The 18012-nt window shown below is 35.5% G+C and overlaps 1 protein-coding gene across 4 annotated transcripts in view; it reads right to left on the minus strand.

The window, feature by feature from the left end:
• Window positions 1-1033: 1033 nt before the first annotated feature.
• Window positions 1034-18012, minus strand: part of Scgbeta (sarcoglycan beta) — a 112424-nt gene continuing 95445 nt past the window's right edge. For all 4 annotated transcript variants that reach the window (XM_090391201.1, XM_090391202.1, XM_090391203.1 and 1 more), the window contains 2 exons: window positions 17091-17225; window positions 1034-3060 (listed from right to left, as the gene is read on the minus strand). In XM_090391201.1, coding sequence (XP_090247327.1) covers window positions 2851-3060; window positions 17091-17225 — 345 coding nt within the window. In that variant the 3' untranslated portion in view covers window positions 1034-2850. The remainder of the gene's footprint in view (window positions 3061-17090; window positions 17226-18012) is intronic.

An 18012-nucleotide genomic window follows, 5' to 3' on the forward strand; every position in this document is an offset into this window, starting at 1 on the left:
GCTTAAGTAGAGATCCTTATATTCCTTTCATTTCTGAACTGTTTGTGGTGAGGTTTTATAATTATATTTTTTTTTTTTTTTTTTTGAGATCAACAAAGCTTCCTTTTATTTCTGAACTGTTTTATTTTATTTTATTTTTTTTTTTTGAGATCAACAAAGCTTCCTTTTATTTCTGAACTGTTTGTGGTGAGGTTTTATAATTATTAAAATGATGTTAAAACAAGTGTATCCCCATTATTTATAATTCTATAGACGTTAAGGAACATTATATTAAATGCTATATTCAAATAAGAGATTCTCTTAAATCTTCTGTGTGTTTATCAATTTGTAGAATAGCAAATTCAGTATGAAAATCAGCAAGAGAAACAAATTTTCAACTGAAAAAAATTCATATAGAGCTAATGTAGGTCATTTGATATTGTTGATGCCCTTTAGCTGGAAAGACCTGAGTTGAAATTGTGTCTATAATGTGAAGAATCTTTATAGGATATTTTCAACTGAAAGTGAATTAGCTGATCTCATACAGAGACTGTCTCCCATAGTCGGGAAAACTATAAATATACAAAAATATATAAATATACAAAAATATATTTATAGATATAAGATTAACCACCTTATCCTATTAAAAATTATAAGCCAAGGACTTCAAGGGGCTTGTAAATCTCAGTATGGTATAAATACAGGCATTCATTCATGTATACCTAAATGCACTATTTAGGTACAATTTTTTTTTTAGTCAAAATGGCAAATTAAATTATGGTAATAAAAAATATGGGCTGAAAGAGCAAGCTGGTTGGATCGATTAGAAACAAAAACATTAGTATAAGTTATTATATAAATATAAATCATGGAAAACCAGTTACTAAATCCCTAATGCAAGGAAACGTTTACTTAATTTTACCCATTGATAACTTTCTCTTCACTAAAATGGATTCCCACATTTGTAGTGCTGCAGTTTTTTTTTTTTTCTTTTTTCCCTAGAAATATTTTTAGTTAAAGGAAATTCGTTTTCTGTTAAAAGAATGCAAGGATCCACATTGTTACAAGTAATTTATTCACAATACATTACATAAAGATGACAAAATCCATGATTTAAAAAAAACATAAATGCAAATTTTAGAAGCATTTGATTTTACATTACTCATTTTGTACCAAATAGAGACAAATGCTCATAACATTTACTGGATATTTCTTGTTTTAAATAATCTCAGAACATTTCTGATACACACACTTATTTAAACTGTTTCCTCTTTCACTGTGTTTTGACAATCATGTTATGACTACAAGTTGGGTTTCCAACCATAGTACCCTATTTCTCACACGTGGCCTATCTCAAGTACTGAAACCGCACTGTTAGATTATGGAAGTTCGGAAAGACAGCATCATTAATGGAAACCACTTCATACTTGAACTATTAGAACCACACTAAATAACTAACCTACAAAGTACACGAATCGCAACCTCCATCTTTCTTACTTTTTCTCCCTTCCTTTTAATGCAATTCAAATCCCAAATCTTTCATTCAAAGTTGTGGTTATTTGTAAATTGTTCCATGTTATTTTAAAAAATTCCCTATCTCCATCAGTTATAGACTTTTGTTCTTAGTGTCATTTATTAATGCTGAAGCCATGAGGCAAATGTGCACCTGCTTATGATGTTCTGGCTTGTTTAGTGGGAGGAAAATTTTTTTAATCTTTGCCCCCCCCCCCCCCCCCAAGTGGTTAGCATAGCTGCTCTCCAACCAAACCAATAGGCTGAGGGTTTGAAATCCCACCATGCGCATGATGTTTCATGAATGTCTTTAGATGGGAGATGAATTTCATTGCCTAATTTGAGACTACCCTGCTTATTGGAAACCTGAAGTGGCTTGAAAAAAGTTCCATGTCTAGTCTTCTCTAGAACGGTCTGGATTGTGAAAAAAAAATAATAAAAATACTTAGCCCATTCATGGTACTAATGTAAAGGTTTATAACTTTCTATGGGTGGAAGTCACATAAAAATATCCTTAAAGGGGTTAAACTGAGGTCTTGCTCAGCAATAAAGACATACTTATATACCTTTAACTTATGTATTTGCAGATCAGCTATCAGTTAACGTCTTTTATTCCTGTAGAGGGAGTAGACGAGGCCATTTTAGTCATATCTAACTTCTGAAGACCGAGGGAGAAGTTCAATCTCCACCGGTAGCCAATCAGAGATAACTGGCCCAAGATTATCACTAATTATACATGGTCTGGAGAAGGGAGGTGGCCAAGAAGTGCTGCCATCTCGTGGTCCCTAATCCTAACACTATGTTTACTGTCTGAAAATAGTATGGGTTCTATGGTTGATTTTCTCAAGTTTACAGGAAGAAAAACCTGCTCGTAAGTGCCAGATTGACTAACTTGGAAACCAGTCAAAAAAAAAGGCTTCGTAAAAGTTCTTCTAGCTGGCGACTACAATAGAACTTGCAACGCTTTTCCTTCAGGCACTCTAGCACCACGGACAGCACATGCCACCTCCAGTGAGCTACAAAATCTCCCATTTTAAGTGTATGAGACTAGGTTCTTTTCAGTGGCTTAATATTATTGGCTCATCATACTCAGGTAATACTAAAATGTAATAGCATTATCATCTTTTCATTAATACACATAACTAGCTCATTTGTGCCTTTTGACATGTGAAATACTGCAAAACACAACAAAAAATAGATATAAAGCAGGCCAAATTATGCAGAAATCTTTCATAATTGTCCAATTTAAATTTCTTCAATTGCACTAGTCCCTCTGAAATCAACACTATCCATATATTAAAACAGACAGCATACAAAATGCCGTGAAGCAAAAAAATAAATAAATCCACTTAATTCATCTTACAAGCAGGGATTAACACTTTCTGGAAAGCGCACATCCTGACAGCCATATCCATGGTCACGAACTGGAATACGAAAAACTCTACCACTTGGCATGCAGACACAAACTTTATACCAACGGGGAGCATTGTCTTGAGGTTCAGCTGCCAAAGGAATCTTGTCCATTGATATCATAACGCCATTCTTACCATCCAAAATAATACTCTTATTCTGTAAATAATAAATAGTGTTTTTTTTTTTAAAACCAATAATGACTGAAAATAAAGAGAAAGCAAATAGATGGAAATTTTTTTATATAAATAAAAATTTTATATTCATGCTTTACCATTTATGAAAACTGTCACTGCAACATTTTAATTTCCATGCTATGAGGCTAACAACATGAAAATTTAGCACAGCACAAATGCAAAATTATTGCAGCTAAATTGTAGTTGGCAATTAATAATGATATCTGTTCGTCTGTAAAATTCATATTCAAGCATAATTAATAATGAATTAATATTAAGTAGTCAGCATTCAACTTGAAAATTTACTCCAGTTTACTAAATGGTAGTATATGAACATCTGATTGATCATGATACTCATGAATAATGTGACTTTACACTGATTTAAATTTTCTCAGAAGATGAATTTAATTAAAGCAGCGTTTTCCAAATTTGAAAGGTAAAAACTGATAAAACAGCTAATAAAAATTAGTCTGCATGTCTTAATATATAAGACATGTAGACTGATAGGAATCAATTACCATTCCTATTCTGGAAAATGATAAATTACCTTTATGTTATATAATGATAGACAATGTTCATTAACAAATAGAAAACTTAACCCTATATTACAGCCCTTGTAATTTAGAATTTGGGTGAAGAACTGCAAAATTTCATTACACTATCCATTATAATCTCATATGAGGAGCCTTCAGTTAACTCACTATAGCAAAAATGTTATAACAAACTGCTAAAAAATCCACACTGAAAAAAGTTCCACAGGCAAGGCTGTGCTAAAGGAAATTCACAACAGCACACAAACGATAATTTATTTCAATAAGCTATGCCTGTAGTCATGGGTTTGATATAGGGAAAGTTGGCTGTATTTTGCAGTTAACCCTCTCCCATTTGCTTTTATGTTTGTTTTTTTGTCACTGTATATACACAGTTACATGCATGTGCATAGCAATTACAATTTTTATTCAAAACACAATGAAATAATTGTATTCTGAATAAAAAAAATGGAGTGTTTCGAATTATTTTTTACACTACATTAATATGAGAAAAATAAAATTTTTAGACATCCCTTTTCTAGAAATTAATTAATTGTACCTTTCATAAAATGCATAAGCATTACATTTTTTTTTTTAATGTAAACTATTCCAGGAAAATGGAATGACTTTTACTGAAATTCAGTATTTAGAATCTTTATAAAAATTTGTCAACCTTAATCTTTATTTTAATTGTAAATCTGAAATGATGAAAGACAGCTGAAGTTGATGATTTCAACTAAATATTCAAATATAGATGTATAAAAATTTTATAGTAGTTATACTCATACTTCAGAAAGCCTGGTCTGATATTCTAATTCCAGAGACTGGATTAGAGTTCTCATACCATCTATAGTGAAAATTAAAAAACACTGTTGAGAAATTTGGAGAAGAAAAAATTGGTTCCAGATTTTTTTACTTTTAAGATAACAATCCAAAGGAATGGTTTCTCATAGTGAATTTAATTTAGAATAGCACTGTATCTAAGGGACTTTAGGCTACATTTCTTAGATAGTTGGTTATGACCAAGTTCTGCAGATCCAGAAGACATGATAAGGAGTCGAAAGAAAAGTTGTTTAAAACATCATCATTATCAAATTCCTGCCATGTACCCTCAAGGGGTGTACAGGATATGTAGTACTATCATATCCTGTACACCCCTTGAGGGTACATGGCAGGAATTTGATGATGTTTTAAACAACTTTTCTTAAAAATTACATCATTACTAACTTCCTATCTACAATTTTCCTCCAAATCAGCCTGTTATTTGTCAAGACTCCAACATTATCAGATCTTATATTATTATCGTCTAAGGCACGTTGTACCGTATCAATCCACCTATATCTTGGTCTTCCTCTGGGTCGTTTAGCTGCCAACCTGGCAGAGAACACATGTTTTGCTAATCTTTCTTTGCCCATTCTGTTTAAGTGACCATACCACCTGAGATTAGCTCTGCTAACACATTCCTGGATGCTGACAATGTCAAGTTCTTTCCTATTGATGCCATCTGTTCACACCTATAATCTTTCTCAGGACTCTCATATCTGCGGTCGCTAGTCTTTGGTCAAGTGTTTTACTTCTGACCCAGCTCTCAGATCAATAAGTTAAAACTGGTTTGAACACTGTCTTGTATACAGCTAATTTAGTATTCCGACTAATTTCTCTCTTATTCCACATGAATTTATTCAATTGATTTCCCACCATACCAGCTTTGCTGATTCTGTTGTCTATTTCTTTATTTAATTTACCATCTTCAGTAAAAATCGTGCCTAAGTAGCTGAAACGTTTTACTTGTTCCACAGGTTCTCCATTCACAACACACTCGACATTTTCAATGATTCTGCCTATTTTCATTGTTTTTGTCTTTTTATTACTGACCTTCATACCATATCTATTACAACAGCTATTTAATTTAGTCAGAGAATCTTGCAGACTTGTAGTGGATTTATTTAGAAGTATAGCATAATCCACATAAAGCAAAGAGCTGACATTAACATCTCCAATTTCGATATCATGTTTAATACCACTTTCCTTCATAATGTGATCCATATAGATAATGAATAACAGACGGGATAATGTACATCCTTGTCTCACACCAGATTTAACATTAAACCATCTTCCTATACTTCAATTCTAACTGCTGACTTACAACTCAAATAAAGACAAAGTATTGCTTGATATAATGCCCCATTGACACCATATAACTGCAGCGTATTGAATAGCTTCTCTCTTGGCACCTTGTCATATGCCTTTTCCAAATCAACAAAACTTAAATACAGATCTTTGTTATATTCCCATGCTTTCTTGACTATTTGTCGTAAAGTGAAGATCTGATCCTGACAGCCTCTATTTGGCCTGAATCCAGCTTGTTCTTCACCAAGCTTTTCTGCCACAATTCTTCTCAACAGTTTCTCAAGTATACTTGCATAGATCTTGCCAGGAACACTCAGTAGGGAAATACCTCTGAAATTCTCACATTCAGTTTTATTTCCCTTTTTTATATATGGGTACTATTATAGCTCTACTCCAATCATCAGGAATTCGTCCCTCTGTCCAGGCTTTCTGAACTACGCAGTGCAGCCACTGTAAGACTTATACCACCATACTTCAGCATTTCTGGTCGAATATCATCTACTCCTGCTGCCTTTCCACATTTCAAGCCTTTGATGGCTTTTTCTACTTCAAGTATGGATATGTATTCCTGACTGCATGCCTGGGCAGGGTTTTTTACCACTGTTCTGTCATCACTGCTTGTTTCACTTAGCAGTTTTTCATAGTAATTACTCCATACTTCAAAGCATATCTTTTTTTCTCCCATTTTCATGTCACCTTTATCATCTCTATCTCCTTTTACAGCACTCTTTCCTCCATTCCTAAGCTTCTTCAACAACCTCCAGAATATCTTACCACCTTCTTGATATTTATTTTCTATATTCTTGCCAAAGTCCTCCCATGACTTTTGTTTAGCTAGTTTTACACAGTGTTTAACATTCTTGCATTTGTCTCTACATTCTCTAAGAGCACAAGCTGACTTATTTGACAGGAACTTTTGATATGCTTTCTTCTTTTCCTTCACTGCCTCTTTAACTTCCTGTGTCCACCAGGGAGTTCTGATTTTTTTATCCTTGCAGACAACCTCACCACATGCCTCTGTGGCAGAATCAATTAATTTTTTCTTCAGAGTTTGCCACTGAATCTCCAAGGTTTGATTCCTGTACTCAAACTATTTCATTTTTTCTTCAATAATCTTTGTGTATTTTAGTCTACAGTTCACATCTGAGAGCTGCTCAACTTTTATTCGCTTTAAAACTTTCTTACATGTTATTCTTTTCAATATGAAATTCAATTTTATCCTGCTCAAGACTAAATAGTGATCACTTCCAATTTTAAATCCTCTGTACACTCTGGTGTCCTGCACCAGGGAGAAAACATCACTATCAACAATGACATAGTCAATGAGACTTTTCTTATTCCTAGCTTCTTCTCTCCCTGTGAATTTGTGCACATTTTTATGTTGGAACATGGTGTTAGTAATAACCAGTCCATGTGTTGAGCAGAAATCCAATAGATATTTGTCATTATTATTAGCTTTGCTCTTTTCTCCAAATATTTTTGTGTGTGTGTGACAATTATTTCCTACTCTTCTATTTAGGTCCGTAACAAGGACCAACTTTTTCTTTTTCATTTGTCAGTTGCTTTTTCTAAAGCCTCAAAAAATTCCTCCACTTCTACCTTAGTAGAACCTTCTGTGGGACCATAGGCACAAATAAGTCTCATTGTCCAGTTCCCCATTTTCATATTTGCCCACATTACTCTACTTGAGACTGACTGCCATTCAAGAAGATTAGCCTCGTATTTTGTGTTGAATACTATGGCTACTATTTCTTTTCCTTGATTGTCATTGCCTGAATATAACATTTTGTATTTATTGCTCAGAAAGATCTCACCAGTTTTTGTCTTTTTTGTTTCAGTCACCCCTATTATGTTGATCTGGTGCTTATCTAATTCCTCAGCTAGCTCCATTTCTTTGCCATTCAGGCTTCATACATTGATAGTACCGATCTTTAACTCTGGTGATGTTGAGTTGGGGTTTGTTTTAGATTTGTTCCAGTAGTCCCGGTTAAACAACGGGGGCCTTGTTTAACCGGGCGACTCCCCAGCCAGCATGAAATTTTGTCATGTTGTACCATCATTTACCAATAAGAATACAATTTGGTCGGCTAAATCCCAAATTGCCAACCCATCCTCGTTCGTTCAGTATCCAAGTAGATACCCAACACGGTGCTGCACGAGAAGGTGAGGATTGGATATTAGCTCAGAAGCCCTGGTCGGTTCTCTGCATTCCTTTAAAGACTATGTGGAGGTGTCCTCTCAGTTATACAGCTTTGACCCTTAAGCACCCATTGTTTAAAACATTGCAATTATATAATGTAAATGGATTAGAGCCTATGCTAAAGGCTATAATTCAGAAATGAAGGATGAAGATAACTTGAAAATCTGGTGTAAAGTTGCATGATATATGCTTGTTATTCATCATCTCATGAAGGAAAGTAGCATTAAATCCAATATCAAGTCTTTAGGCCTCGTCTAAATAACTGCTGTAATAACAAAGTTAATTAAAAATGAATGAATGGGAATGAAAATCAGTAGTGCAAAGATAAAAATGATGGAAACAAGCAGGAAACTGGAAAACACTAACTTCCATTTCTCAACTTAAGCTCTATGGTTTACCTCATCAGGAAGTTCCCATGTTTTTAGCTATCAAACTGAAAACATTTGAACAAAATGAGTCTTAAAACATAAACTTAATATTAATAGTTGTTGCTGAGATGTTATACATGCTTCATTGTTCCTCCATGCTGTGTAATATTTATCATTACTTAGTTCCGAGGACTTCAGATCTTTTACGTAGTGTGACCAAAGTTAGTTTAGAATTAGGCCCTGATTTTTATTATACTGGATTGGACACTGTACCATTCGTGGGTCTCCTTTAAACTTACAAACATAGCTATTAAATTCACTATATAGCATTCTGGTTAGTTCCCAGATAATCTGATGTTTTTCATCTGCAGTGTGATAAACTGAAGCCCAAATTGTGTGATCTTTCTTCCAAATTGATATACTATTTTCTCCTGAAATGTACAGAATGAAGTTATGACAGATATTACACAGCATAAAAGAATACTTTAGCACATGTCAATCTCAACATTAACAATCATTTTAATAAATAGCTATACATTTGATGAAGCATACTATACAGCATAAGAAATTAGTAGATTAAAAAAAAAAAAATTGGATTATATATATGTAGACATACCAGACCTATTTAACATGATTGAAACTTCTGCTTCAATTTTACACAAGTTGGAATGGTATGGTATGGTATTAGCATCTTGGATGGCTAACCTATTCAATTGCTGTACCAGTGCCTCTGCCTCACAAAAACCAACCATATGGCTTCGCTACGTTGATGATGTGTTCACTATTTGGCCACATGGCTCTGATACACTCCTCTCCTTCTTAACACACTTAAACAACCAACACCCCAGAATCAAGTTCACTCTGGAAAAAGGAAAACAACAGCCTCCCTTTCCTAGACACACTAGTCACCTGCCAGCCTGATGGAACCTTGGTTTTATCAGTTTATAGAAAACCCACCCATACAGGCAGGTACATTCACCAATAATCCCACCACCACACCTCACAACAATATGGAATGGTGAAAACACTATACAACAGGGCTAAACTAATCTGTTCAAACGACAAGGCCTTAAACACTGAACTAAATCACATCCTCAACACTTTCTCAGCCAATAACTACCCCCCCACACCCATAAAATTCAAAAAATATTGAAACCAACAAACCCCCCCCCCCTTTCACAACAAGGATTACTCTAAATCCATCACCATTCCCTACATCAGAGGAACCTCGGAAAAAATTACCAAAATCTTAAAAAAACATGACCTCCTGTTACAGACCATACAGAAAATTGGCATCCCTTATCCACTTTCTCTAGACCTACCTGGTGTATACCAGGTCCCTTGCAGTGTAAACTGTCTTACTTTGGCTAAACAGGCAGGACAGTGAATATCAGAATTTCGGAACACAAGGACTACATCCAGTTTCACAAGTACAGCCACTCGGGTCTTGCAGACCATGCTCTGGATACATGCCACAGAATACGGGGGGAAGAAAGCTACAATAATACACCGTAGCAAATTCAAATTCGAAAGACCATTCATGGAATCAGCCTCAGCCCTAAGAAACTCTCCAAACCTCAACAAATTTGGTTGCATGAGACTGCCCCAAATTTGGGAAGCTTACATCAGCAGACCTTCAGCCCAATGACCAAGAACACTTATATAGCCCACTAGGGGACACCATCAGGACTTTTAGGAGAACAATGGCTTCCTCACTTCATTCTCAGTTTCTGTATTGTAGTGCCTATGTGCATGTGCCTTTTTTGTAAGTTCCTTTTGAAGATGGCAATGTGATGTTGCCAAAATATTTATTAAAGTGTAATTTAATTTATATTCTTATGTACGTTGTCAATTCCTTAAGTCATTTGATTAATGGTATTAAGTTTATAACATTTTCAATATGACTGCTAATATCATGTGTTCACTCTCCTAGTTTTCCTCAAAACTTTCTAATCTGTGGTTGTCAGTCAATTAAATGCTTTATTTCAAACCCAACTTTCAGAGCCATAAATTAAAACCGATTTGAATACTATCTTTATACTATGGAGTTCTAATTTCTCCCTTATTCCATATAAACTTTATATGCCAACTATATTGGTTGTTGTGAGGGTTTGCATCCCATACAAATAACTAATTGGAAGATGAATTTCATCATCCAGTTAGAGACCACCACCCTGCTTACTGGAAGACTGAACTAGAATGAAAAAAAGAGAGAAACAGAGAGAAAAGCTCCATGTCTGATCTTTCCTGTTATTATACAAGACCTAGTGGTCTACTGATAGTATTAACATTTTGAAAAAAAAAAAAAAAAGATTAATACTATCAATAGACCTCCAGATCTTGTATAATAATAATAACAGGATGATCAATCAGACATGGAGCTTTTTTTTCTTTTATCATGCTAATTCAGTCTCAACTTAAGCTCTATAGTTTACCGCATTAGGAAGTTCCTATGTTTTCAGCTATCAAACTGAAAACATTGGAACAAAATGAGTCTTAAAACAAACTTAACAGGGTGGATCACCAATTGGTGATCCACCGACTGTTCTTTACTTTGTATTCCATTCTTTTAACTGTTTGTATGACATTGAAGATGTACTGTTAATTTCAGTATGAAATATTTGTACCTTTATTAATTAAAAGTTATTACTGTGGTTTTTATGTGTTTTATTATTAAAAACATGTAAGGCCATTATCAACCAATCCGACTTTATTAAAAATGATGGCATCAAAATTCCCAAGATATGGTCAACCCCTTCAACAACCCACACTCATTACAGAATTCTTCCTCACACACTTAATTTTATTGTTCTATATACAATAATAAATGTAGTTTAATCCTTTATCCAAGTGTAAACAACGAAGTTTGCACCTGAAGTATCTTCAGGACTGAAGCAACTTGTGGTAAAGGTGGACCAAGCTGTCATCACTACTTGTCTTAGTATCTCCCATAATGCAAAGCACATTTCCTTGCAGACATGTATAATGCTATGCATTAAGGGAAGCACCACTACCCAAACCGGTTTCAAACTTTATTGAATGTTCAAGTACAGGTCAAACTCCAAAAACTAAGTGTTGTTCCCGTCAGTAACAGGCTCACCCTGCCACTGAGAAGAACTCTCAGTGTTGGCTCTACCCCATGGCAGGCTCACCCCACTACCGAGCAGAGCCACTCATTTGCTCATATGTCATCTGAGGGGGATAACGGCAACAGCCGTGCCTCAGTTAACTTCATGGGCTACAGCATTGCCATTCGTTACATGTATAATGCTATGCATTAAGGGAAGGGCCACTACCCAGACCGGTTTCAAACTTTATTGAATGTTCAAGTACAGGTCAAATTCCAAAAACTCAGCATTGTTCCCCTCAGTAACAGGCTCATCCTGCCACTGAGAACTCTCAGTGTTTGGCCCTACCCCGTGGCAGGCTCATCCCACCACCGAGCAGAGCCACTCAACTCCTTATATGTCATCTGAGGGGTAACAGCAACAGCCATACCTTAGTTAACTTCATGGGCTACAGCATTGCCATTCATTACCCAAGCTTCCAACCGGTTTCGACCTTCATTGAGGTCTCGTGAGTGGGAGATAGACCCAAAGGTGGTGATACTAGGGTGGAGGCAATGGAGAAGTCATATTTACCTGTACGAGTTGCCAAAAGGTGTCTCACCTTATTATTAAATTACTCTGGATTTAGAGAAAGATGTTGGAAGTTTTTTTCCCACTTGATTATACTATAATAAATTTAGTTTAATCCTTTATCCAAGTGTAAGCAAACAAAGTTTGCACCTGAAATATCTTCAGGACTGAGGCAACTCATGGTAAAGGTGGACCAAGCTGTCATCACTACTTGTCTTAGTATCTCCCATAATGCAAAGCATATCTCCTTGCAGATATGTATAATGCTATGCATTAAGGGAAGGGCCACTACCCAGACCGGTTTTGACCCTTTATTGAGGTCTCATCAGTGGGAGCTAGACCCAGAGGTGGTGATACTAAGGTGGAAGCAATGGAGGTCTTCCATGGAATTGCTTCCACCTTAGTATCACCACCTCTGGGTCTGGCTCCCACTGATGAGACCTCAATAAAGGTCGAAATTGGTTGGAAGCTTGGGTGATGAATGGCAATGCTGTAGCCCATGAATTTTTAACTGAGGCTCGGCTGCTGCTATCACACAGGTCCTGGTGGGGAGTAATGAATGGCAATGCTGTAGCCCATGAAGTTAACTGAGGCTGTTGCTGTTTCCCCTCAGATGACATATGAGCAAATGAGCAGCTCTGCTCGGTGGTGGGGTGAGCCTGCCACAGGGTAGAGCCAACGCTGAGAGTTCTTCTCAGTGGCAGGGTGAGCCTGTTACTGGGGGAACAACACTGAGTTTTTGGAGTTTGACCTGTACTTGAACATTCAATAAAGGTTGAAACCGGTCAGGTAGTGGCCCTACCCTTAATGCATAGCATTATACATGCCTGCAAAGATGTGCTTTACATTGTAAGGGATACTAAGACAAGTAGTGATGAGAGCTTGGTCCACCTTTACCACAAGTTCCTCAGTCCTAAAGATACTTCAGGACTGAGGCAACTTATGAAGCAATTTATGAAGGTGGATTCTCCTTTCATAAATTTATCAATCAATTATAGTTTGTTTTATCACCTGTACAATATTATTATTAGACCTCCACAGGTCAAGAATACATCAAGGGAAGCCATACATCACACACACCAGATGTCATACCTTTTCTTCAACTCATTCACACTAGATACACTCACTACTTCGACTGCTCCACTCACTCACTCATGGTTCTATGAGAGAAAAATCTAGTTCTTACTCCTTCTTAACCACACCAAACTTACTTCCACTGATCCTCCCCCCACTTCCATATAATGAAAAATTTTTTTTTTATCAATTGACATCTTATAACGCTCTCTTAAAAGTTTATAGACCTTTATTGTATCCCTTTTTCTTCTATCTACTACTAGTATCTGCAGTCCATGTACTTCATAATCTACATTTCATAATTCCAAAGCATCTTTGTAATTTTCTTTGTGGCCTTTGTTTGATTACATTGTTTACTTTAAAAGATTAATGCCAAGAACTAATTTCTTGGCATTTTTAATTTATAATATCATTAATATTCTTGATTTTACTACCATCTCCTGTAGCAATTGCACAAAAAAGTACACAGTGTCAGTGTATGACTTTCTGAGTGAAGTGTAATATAATATACAGGGATTGATAAACAACTGTGTTCCACTTCTTATCTGTAACAGAGCTGACAAAACATTTACTGATGAAACTCTCTTTGAGGAGCCTAACTCAGTCCATTCTGACAAAGCCCCTTTGGTTGGAAAGACCTGGATTCAAATCTCTATCTCACATGGAGATAGTTTTTCATCCCTCAAAACAGGCAAACCAACCAAATGAATGCATACTGGAAGCCATAAAATACTTACTCTTAGAGGGATGCAGCAGAGGAATGGCAAGTTCCATTAAATTGCCTAAATTAGAGGATTCAACCCATTTAAGGACAGACAAGAATTGGATGCATGAATCTCTTTCAAATACAAGTTATGTGTCCTCTATAATATATATGCACCATAAAAGATGCAATTACCATAACCAGCATTAACTGAACAAGATGGTTGTTTTGCTTTAAAAAATAAAGTCCTTGCATAAGGTCTTTTTACAAATGTAAGTAGAGAAAAGATCTTATGAAAGGATTTTTTTTAAGGCAAAGATTGCCTCCTTTGCATTAGTAAACAATACCACATTGTCATTAAAATCCAAAGCTGGATGCTTAGTGAAATCTGTTATTATATCACAGGTTCTGCATAACTTAATGCATGAAATAGGAAACAGTGCAATTTTCATAAATATGTAAAAAAAGCACAGAAAATTCTTGCACAGATAATCCACAAAATGAATAATCAAGAATACACTTATCAAAAGAAAGAACTGCACTATTGCAGCAATGCACTTAATGCAATGTAATTTAACTCCATTAACTCATTCTCTTTGATTACAAAGGTGATCTTTCATCAACAATTTCCTGATATGTACCCTCAAGGGATACATATCAGGTGTACAGGCTACTATGACAGCATTGTAGTGATTAACTTGACTTTATTATTAATCTCAATTTTCCTCCAATTAGTCTATAACTTGTCAGAATTCCAATATTGTCACATCTAACATTTCAATGTTCCAAGGCACTTCTAAATGAATCAATCCACATAGATCTTGGGTTCTTCCTGCCTTCTTGACATCAAACACCTACATTTTTAACCTTCTTCTTCTACTCTGTTTAAATGACCATACCTCCTTAGATTAGCCCTGCTCACATGTTTTGAATGCTTGCAATGTCAAGTTCCTTTCCTAATGTCTTCATTTTTAATATACGAGGGTGGTTCCATAAGTTTCTGCCCTGACTAACTTTTAGAGGAGATAAAAAGATAACTATGTCATTTTTAATATAATCTCCCTTTACTTCAACACACTTTACACATCTTTGAATTAACATTTCTTTGTCCTTGAAAAAATAGTCTGTACTTTTGTCTGCAAAATGGCCTAAAACTGCATCATTCACCTTATTGTCAGAAATTTTCTTCCTTGAAGGCCTTTCTTCAGTTTCAAGACTGAAGAAAGGTAGTAGTCACTAGGCTGTAAGGTGGGTGTTCAATCTCCTGGAAACCACAATCCTTCACGCCACGATTCAGCATTCCTCGTCTCTTCTCCTTTATGGGCATTACACAGTTTGTGCAGACAAGCATAATATTCTGCATTCATGGTAGTCAATCAAGAGAATTTCCTGGCAATCCCAAAAGTTTGTTGCCATGATCTTCTTGGTAACCTTGGCTTTTCTCAGTGGTGCTTCCACCTGGTTTGTGCCACTCCATAGATTCCCTTTTGCAAAGAGGATCACAATAAAAGACCATGGTTTCATTCCTGATGACAATGGATTCCAGCACTTCTCTCTGATTCCCTTGGCAAAGCTCTAAAAACGTCTGGGAACAGGTCACACGATGCTCCTGAATGGAAGGGATAGGTCAGGGCACCCACCTTGCACTGACCTTAATCATGTGAAGCTTCTTGTGAAAGACACAAAAGATGGTTGTTATAGAAAGTTCCCAACCTCGCTGAGATTTCTTTGAGCTTCACCCATCTATCAATGAACAGTCACTCCTCAACAAGAGAGACATTTTCCTCAGTTATCATGTCCACAGGCCAAACCATCACAAGGATCATCTTCGATGCTCTCTTTTCCTAGGCAAAACCGTTTAGCCCATTCCTTCACGGTGGAATATGAAGGGAAGCTTCTCAAACATCATCCAATCACTGTTTGATGGCACTTGTAAAAATCCCTTCTTTGGTGAATAATTTTATCACAGTGCTGTACTCAATTTTTAACATTAAAGCCACTTAGCGTGCCATGTGTTAGTCAAATGAGTGCCTCCAACTGAATGATGTAGGTAGACAGTTGAAATACACTAAACTCCCCATCAATGGTGCTATCTGTAATGCACAGCGTTTTAAACTTGGCGCAAAATTTGCATGTCAGGAGGAAAACGTTTCGAACCTACCTCATAATTCTGCCACTGATGCTATCTGTTTCTCTAATCTTTGAGACCACAGATATTTTTAACACAATTCTCAAATCTATGGCTTAAAACTGGTTTGATCACTTTCCTGTACATTGCTAGTTTAGTGTTTTGTTTAATTTCTCTGTTATTCCATATAAATTTATTCAGCTGGATCTCTACTATACCAGGTTTGTTTATACTGTTGTCTATTTCCATATTTAATTTGCCATGTTCACTAAAAACTGTTCCTAAATAGCTAAAATATTTTACTTGTTTTATAGGTTCCCTATTGAGAATGCTGCTGAAGGTTTCTATATTCCTGCCTATTTTCATAGTTTTGGTCTTTTTATTGCTGATTTTCAATGCCAAATTTGTTACAGCTGCTATTCATTGTTTATGTACCTCATACTCACAAAAGTTTTTTTCTGTAAACCTAAGGTACATTTGTACTATGAGTAGGCTATGGATTTTTTTTCTATTTTTTATTAATTTTATATATTTTGATATTTTTACATAGTCTGGAAACTCTTCTCTAGAGACCACACATGGAACTTTTTTAAACCACTTCAGGCATACAATAAGCAGGACAGAGTTGTCACACTAGACAATGAAATTCATCTGCCACCTAAAGTCAATTACAAACATCCATGCCCATGACGAGATTCAAACCAACAGGCTTTGGGTTAACTACTCTACCAAATAGGCTGGTGATTTAGTCAGAGAATCCTAGGGGGGCTTGCACTGGATATGTTTAGGAATGCAACATGATCTGCATAAAGCAGAGATCTAAGTCTGATACCTGTAATTCTAATATCGATTCAAACGACGAGATTCAAACCAACAGGCTTTGGGTTAACTACTCTACCAAAATAGGCTGGTGATTTAGTCAGAGAATCCTAGGGGGCTTGCACTGGATATGTTTAGGAATGCAACATGATCTGCATAAAGCAGAGATCTAAGTTTGATACCTGTAATTCTAATATCAGGTTTAATGCCACTTTCTTTCTCCCATCGCCCATCTGTTAAGTGATCTTTCTAAAAAAAAAAAAATCTAAACAGTATATAGATACAAATGCTGTATTTTAAACAGCATTTTTCACAAAGAACTAAAAATAGCACTCATGCACACAGCATATTATATCCAACAGTGTTTGAATTATTGCATTACAAGTTAAAAGTAATGTGTAAAATTATGTCAGAAGTACTCACTATGCTTTTTAAATAAAGATCTAATCCTGCTACCCATATAACTTCTTGACCTTCCATTGTTAAGCCTTCATTTCCTTTCAGCATAATCTGATAAGGAGATGAAACTTCCAGTGGCTGAGATGTTCCACTTGTTATCTGCAAAAGAATTGACATGAAAGAATTACTAATAACACTCTCCTTGAAACACAATATATTCCAAAAAAGAGTGTCTAACTTTTCCAGCATTAGTAACCATGATCTCTTTTTTTTTTCTTTTTAATGTGACTAATGCCAACAAAAGGTCATAAAACAATAGTACATCAGTATAGTTCAGTGGTGGCGAACCTTTTTATGTGCGTGTGCCAAAAATTTACCAATCGAGTTGCTGACGTGCCGGGCAGTTTTTAATAGGGGGAAAATTAATAGAAAATTAATCTAACTTAATTAATTTATTTATAAATTTATAATATATATATATTTATTTATGATATTTTATAAATAATTACTTATAATTTTATAAATAATATTTTATTTATTTATAATATTTATTTATATATAAATTTATAATATTATTCAGTGTAAAATTGATTATTGTATTATCAATAATCTGTGAAATGCTTGCCATATTTACTCGAATATAACTTGGCCTCACATATAACTTGCACTTCTGATTTTACTTTATGAAAAAATACATTAAAAAGTTTTGCATATACTCGCACACGAAAAACGTTTAATCCGGCGCTGGTGAGGTGGGAAAATGTAAGAAAACTGGTAAGGTGGGGTCCCACAGACCCACCCAAAAATGTAGTTTATTATAGAAATCCATATCTTTTTAATCAATATTAGTGGATTCTTCCTCACAGTCTTGTTCTGTATCAGACTCATGGTTACTGACTAATTCTAAATCAATTTCACTATCATCATCTCCACTAAATGGCTCCTC

The sequence above is a fragment of the Typopeltis vanoorti genome, chromosome 4, assembly GCF_054136105.1.
Source record: "Typopeltis vanoorti isolate ZY-2024b chromosome 4, IOZ_Tvanoo_1.0, whole genome shotgun sequence".
In the NCBI taxonomy this organism is placed as follows: Eukaryota; Metazoa; Arthropoda; class Arachnida; order Uropygi; family Thelyphonidae; genus Typopeltis; species Typopeltis vanoorti.